Raw genomic sequence first — 7,181 nt, 5'->3', positions numbered from 1 at the left:
AGAGAGAGAGAGAGAGAGAGAGAGAGAGAGAGAGAGAGATTTATATACGCCCCTATGCACTCTCGTGTCATCTATGAGTCTTTTTTAGATTATGTAGAAATCTACAAATTCGTGGATAGAAAGGAATAGATTGATATTTTAATGACACCGGAAACAGACAGGTAAAATTGGTTTTAGGTGGAATTTGAACGTAGAGCTAATTGAATGTAGAGCAAATGCCACAATTCATTTTTGAAGATTCTTCCTGTCTACTGATCTATATCAAATACTGGTTTCTTACAAAGATACAGGAAGTACAACTTTCTGATGGAAGGTTATAGTCAAATATAGCCTACCACAGTATTTGACTATTGTGGTTTATCAAACACTTAATAAAGAACGGTCAAATCGAGCTCGGCAAATATCATAATTAAATGGCACCATACATTTTATTTCTGCACTAGGCCGATATTATCAAGCTACTGGTTTGATGTTCTACTGATTTTACAAATGTATATCAAAATTTACTGCTGAGACTACATATGAGTACGTACATGTCCGAATTAACAGCTAGAAATATAAGCCAAACTTGTTACGAATAAGCGTCTACTTAAATAAGAAAGATAATGTGGCCCTGCGAAGACTGAAAAACAGGATAGGTAGCCAAGTGTGGGGTGTCGTTGATCATTTGCCTCCTCAAACAAGACTGATTTACGGCTAAACAGCAATAAAAACAACAACAACAAGTTAGGGATACCAAAAGCTAGAATTGAGGGACGAAGTCCTAATGACTATCTCGTAATATTTAACCTCCATTTTGTGGGCAACATGTTAAGGATACCTCATGTTAAACCGTTTGATGACTTTCGTTTCCCTTGGGCTACACTGGCTTTATAGAACGGAACAACCAGAAAAACGTGAGAAAATATCCGTTCCTTGTAAACCTTGCTTTTAGATTTGCACCCTATTGAAAATATATACGAATAAGAATATAATTAACATCATTGTTGTTGTTTAGCACCAGATTAATCATAATGGCGGTTTAACACCGCAAGGCGTTCCAGTCTTGATCACGCTTTCCTTCAATCAAAAGATCTTGACCCACTCTGTTCAATATTTCATTCTTTTTTTAAAGTTCGAGTAGTTTGGTTCGAATTAGGTTTGTCTGTTGTCTCACATCCTTCATTGTAAATCTGATGAACTGGTTTTGATTATCATTATCCCCCCCCAAAAAAATACGATGAACATTTGAATTATTGTCTAAAGTTATCCTCCTCCACCTCAATTCCTTCTAAACTTTTTCCACTGTACATGTCTATGAGTTCAGGATTTTCTTTTCTTATTATCTGTAGAGAATGCCATTGCATGGCCTATTGGGGAAAATAAGAAAATATTTGCTGAAAGCAGAGACTTGTGTTGAGTGCTTGCAGCAGAATGGAATCACGTAAAGGCACCCAAGGTGGTGTTAAACCGGGTGGCTGGTTAAGTCTGTCATGAAACTAGGTGAAGAAGAAGAAGAGGAAGAAGAAGAAGGAGGAGGAGGAGGAGGAGGAGGAGGAGGAGGAGGAGGAGGAGAAGGAGAAGAAGAAGAAGAAGAAGAAGAAGAAGAAGAAGAAGAAGAAGAAGAAGAAGAAGAAGAAGAAGAGTTTTATCTGTACCATTATCAAACTTATGGTATACTTCAGAACTAAAGAAAATCACGCTTTGATTTATTTTCATCGATTACCTTCCTATATTTAAATGTCAATTTAATTAACTTTCTTCAAACTATAATTAGTTTATCGTATTTACATGCGACAGAATAGCTAAAACATTGAAATCAGAGACGAGGACTCATATATTGATTTTCTAACTCTGGAACAAGGTCATGTATTTTGGTGAAGGATATAATCGATGAAACGTACTCATGTACTTGATGGGGGTTTTGTTTTATTCACCAGGTTAAGCGCGATTTGAAATGAAGACGTAAAGATCCGCAATAAATACTATACTGTAATCTTTTACGGAGGCTTAGATAAATCTGCCATTGCATAAAAGTAAATAAACGAATTAATAATGGTTTCTTAGAAGCATTTCACCTGCCTTTACATTCTGAACTCGAATTCGTCATGTCAGGATCGATAAATATAAGGGTTAGTAATATATGTACTAGTTGAGTACTGGGACCGATGTCATCAGTTTACCCCTTCCGCCGAAATTTCTCACCTTGTGCAAAAACTGGAACCCACCAGTGATTTCTAGTTTAAGCACAAGGTCAGCAATTTTGTAGGAAACGGAGAAGTTGATCCTAGTGTTTAATGAAGAGTTTGTTTTAGTGACAGCATAGAGAAGGAAAGCTGCCTACGGAGAGATTTGAACCGAGAAGATAAAGAATCAGGAAAATTAACGTAAGGCGTTTTCTTACAAGTTCAAACAGTTCCGCCATTGCAACACACTTGTATGCAAATCAATAATGCTTCATTAATTTGGCAGAAGATCAGCCAGTTTGAGGAGTGACGAAGTCGATTGCATTGACTCCAGTGCTTGACTAGTACTAATAATACCAACCCCGGGAAGGCGGTGACCTAGCAGAATCGTTGAGAGGCAGGGCAACACGCTTAACGGGATTTCGTCTACCTTTATGTTCTGAGTTCAAATTCCGCCGAGGTCGACTTTGCCTTTCAATCTCTAGAGATCGATAAAATAAGTACCAGCTGAGCAATGGGGTCACGTAATCGACTCATTTCCTTCCTTGAACTTGCTGCTCTTGTGCCAAAATTTAAAGTCAATATTATGAACACCGAAAGGGTGTAAGACAAAGTCGATCTCGGCTGAATCTAAATTCGGAAATGAAAGACAGATGAAATGCTGCTAAGCAGTTTGTCCGACGTGTTTACATTTCTGCCTTAATAAAAACATTATTTCTTTTTTTATTTAAAAGAGCAAGAATTTTAAATAATTATACATACCATCTGATTGTGTACCGGAGTCCACTCTAATTGCCGAAGAATTCGTTTTAGCAATCAATACTTTGGATGTCATCATAGACTGACGCACATTTTTTTCAGGATGAAGTAAAATAATGTATAATTTCGGAGTGAACATACAAACCAATGCGACTGTAGCGCTCAGGCTGATTGAGAAGCACATGGTAGCCATTCTGACTTCGATATTGTGTGCTGTTGTAAAATATATTGGAACAAATGCGAGCCATATAATAAAAGTTGTATACATTGTGAATCCTATATATTTTGATTCATTAAACGCTTCTGGTATTTTCCTCGTTAGCACAGCGTAAACTGTGCAGATATTGACTAAAAATATAGGGTAGCTAAAGCCAATCATATAGGAAAAACCTTGAGCCGCTTTACATATTAGTTGGTGGTCATTACGATTAGCATAGAATGGAATTGCTTTAGGTGGGCTCATAAGTAACCAAATAACACCAATTGCTAGCTGCAGTGATACTAGTGAACCGCAAATAAATAGTTGAGATCTTGGACTAATGAACTTAGGCCGTTTTGCGGTGCGCTTACCGGCACGGAAGATCCGTGCTATTCGATTTGTCTTGGTTAAAATTGCGGCGTACGTTATGGCAAAACATAAACCGATTCCAAACTGCTGTGAGCCACATGTAAAGGCATTTGGTTTTGCCACTACAAGGAAAGTCATACAATAACACATGAAAATGCCAATCAATAAGACGAAACTGAGCTCTCGCCCTGATGCTTTCACCACTGGTGTTGCACTATATCTGGAAATAGAAGAAAATAATGATTTGACATGAAAGATGCTTTTAGAATTCTACCGAATGTACTGATTCGATCATAGCATTTATTGACAAGAATAAAGTTATCACATTATTTAAACATAGAGATATGCGGTTGTGCCTATCATACTTGTTGGGGTATTGACAAGAAAGTATTACCATTATCGTAATAATCCTCGCTGGACCATGAAAGCAGGTGGAGATAACGCCGGGCATATTTTGTTTATATCAGAAGTTACGAGAATAAGATATTATGAGAATAAAATATACATACAGGTATGTATGTGTGCATGTATGTACTTACGAATGTATGTATGTATGTATGTATGTATGTATGTATGTATGTATGTATGTATGTATATACGTGTGTGTGTGTGCGTGTGTATGTGTGTGCGTGTGCGTGTGTGTTTGTGTGTGTATGTGTGTATATATACACAGATATATATATTTCAGAGGGACGAAAGGCGGAATTTGTACTATGGTCGGTAAAAGCCGAAAGGAATGTCAGAAAGTCTTATGAACGGCGCTGTAACAAATCTGCCGACCGGCCAAATTTGATTCTGTTAATAATAATGATGATCATAATTATAACATACCCATACATATATACATACACACATACACACACACACACACACATACACACACACACACACACATATATATATATACACATATACACACACACACATATATAGAGAGAGAATGAGAGAGAGAGAGAGACTATATGCAAACACACACATACACGTATGCACAAACATAGACACACACAGAGACCCAAACACACACACACACACACACACACACACACACACACACAGACACACACACACACACATATGTAAACAAATATTCAAATGCTCACATTCGAAATAAGATATTACTATTGTTAATATTAACTGTGCTAAATATTTTCAATTGATAATATTAACAACAGATTAAATAGCATTATATAGCTATAAAATTAACAGTTAGCACAAAGCACAGGGATGCGCGAATCATCAACCTGTTTAGAAATAGCAGTTAAAGTCACAAATCAACCACCGAAAAGGACAAAAATAACAGAAAATAAGTGTAAGCGAGAAAATGGATAAAAAGTTAAGAAATTGAAAAACATATCACTAAAAATTATACCATTCAGATTCTCATATACCATGGTTTTAGGTGTTGGCCCAATGGGCCTCAACCTTCATCAGTATGAGCTACTAAAGGAAAATTTGCCACGTTATTAGTCCACTAGCGTTCTGGTTTGTTTTGTGCCAAAACCAGTCCACACGGTGCTTATATATTTCGCGCAACCTTATGCTTCGTGCTAGTAAACTTGGAATCGCCTATATCATTGTTGTGAATATTATTAATTAAAAATATTCACTACAGATAATATTAGCAATAGTATAGTGCCGCGGCAAATCGATGCACTCGGCCCTATAACATTTACTTCTTGACAACAAGGCACGTCATTCATAGATCATAACTGGAACCTTAAGTCTGTGAGGCTCCTGAGCAACTACCCAGTGTGTGCTTGATTTAAAACAGCACTGCGTAAATGTGTTAACCATTTTATTAAGAAGCTCCATATCGCAACCTTTAATAACCTTCAGCGATTTATACTCTTTTATGCATTTATTTTCTCTGAGATCTGTATAAGCATGTCATAATTTAAGCCGGTGCATGTTGTTTACCTGTTCTATTATGTATATATACATATATGAATGTTAGTATATATTGTATCTATTCCGCTGTTGGTTTGTGGTGTTTGTTGTGTACCGGACTTACATAAAATATTCTTGGGCACTAAACCGCTTATGCAGTGTGAGGTTATTGAGATTTGCATTCTAAAGGCAGGTACATACTCATCATGCCAGCTTATACTATGCGTATTGATATGGAAAATTTCATCACAAGCTGATTGTTAATTTGACTTCCTGTCTATTGTATAGTTGCAAAGAATATCCGTTTATTACACAAAAAATAATGAATATTTAGTGAAAGTACAGCAACGGCGGTTTATGAACAGTGTTCATGTATATTTATATTCGCTTTCCTTCAGTAAGTATAGTTTCCAGTTAAGTTTGTGATCATATAAGCCGCGAGTAAAAAGTAATGAAAGAAATATACGAGCGAAGTTAATAGCATACACATACGCATACACACGTACATATCTGTGAGTATATGCACGTGTATATATATATATATATATATACGTGCATATACACATTGTAATTGGCCTTTTCGTTCACTTCTATAGGACACGCCTCGTGGTATCAATGAGCTATTTACCGTGTTATATTATATTTGCCGTCTTATAAGTATTCGTTAATGCGTGGGTCGTTGATTGGTTCTCACTTATATCCTTAATACCAAATTGAAATTAAATTCCTGTTGGCAAATATAATAATAACCAATACACACAATAGACACGTAACGACATCTAGAAATTCTTATTGTGTTCACATAAATAACTTTTCATTCGTAACATTAGATTTCATTAATAGTAATTTCCTGGGAAAATTACAGTGGAAAGTACCTTTGAAAACTGGCAAAGAAACCTTAGAGCAAACTCTAAGAATGAGATTAACTCTATTCTATGAAATTCTAGTGTATTGCAGGCCTTGATAATCAACAGCCACAGAGCAGTGCCCTGCATATTCGACTGCTGGCCAATATAACACTTTAAATATCAATAAAGTGTCTGCACGGTGGCTTATTTGTTACTCACGATAAACGTTGCCATCGATTGAATGGAAGAGACAAAGAAATTCACAGAATTGTATAGGATTGAATCTCCTTATCTAGCAGAAGATGCATGTGAATATTACCGTTATTGAAAAATAGTTTCTGCAAATTATATTTATACACACTCCGAAGATAAAGAAAACGAATTCAAGCATTTCTTGGATGAGGTTCCAATTGTTAATTTCGGAATCTGCATAATGAATGAACGAACGAGCTGTCAGCATGAATACACACGGCTTCCTTCTAATGAAGAGGTCTTGAGAAAGGGCTTATGATTATTTTATATGAATGACAAGCGGTTAGGACTTTTACTTTCATAGTTCACTATATAGGATTATTGAATATGGAGAAAACTCGTTTCTCAAGCGTTTAGTCTATTCGATGTTCAGTAACTAATATTTCATACTGTATCCGCTTCAGTCGAGATACACAGGAAAAGTTTGCAAAGAGAATAATGAAGTTATATCTATACAAAACCTCCCAAGTGTAATTGTATTCTAATATGTCAAAAGACCGATACATTTGCTTTAGTTTAAAAGCCCAGATCATAAGGCTAAAACACTTGATAAACGATGGAAAATATTTTTTGTACAATATGCATATGGTAACAATACCACGTGTGAGTATTACACTTCCCGAGTGGGGATCAAAATGGTGCACACAGCTTGTCTATAAATTAGGACACACACACACACACACACACACACACACACACACA

The 7,181-nt window shown here is 36.2% G+C and overlaps 1 protein-coding gene across 1 annotated transcript in view; it reads right to left on the bottom strand.

Moving 5' to 3' along the window:
• The window catches only part of LOC106884394 (metabotropic glutamate receptor 3), a 498,339-nt gene that overhangs the window by 1,492 nt on the left and 489,666 nt on the right, over window positions 1-7,181 (bottom strand). Inside the window, exon 10 of the mRNA XM_014935749.2 lies at window positions 2,928-3,712. Within this exon, the coding sequence (XP_014791235.1) occupies window positions 2,928-3,712 (785 nt within the window). The remainder of the gene's footprint in view (window positions 1-2,927; window positions 3,713-7,181) is intronic.

The sequence above is a fragment of the Octopus bimaculoides genome, chromosome 12 (assembly GCF_001194135.2).
Source record: "Octopus bimaculoides isolate UCB-OBI-ISO-001 chromosome 12, ASM119413v2, whole genome shotgun sequence".
NCBI classification, from domain to species: domain Eukaryota; kingdom Metazoa; phylum Mollusca; class Cephalopoda; order Octopoda; family Octopodidae; genus Octopus; species Octopus bimaculoides.
Note: the sequence above shows the minus strand (reverse complement) of the source record. Positions and strands in the feature narration are given on the sequence as shown.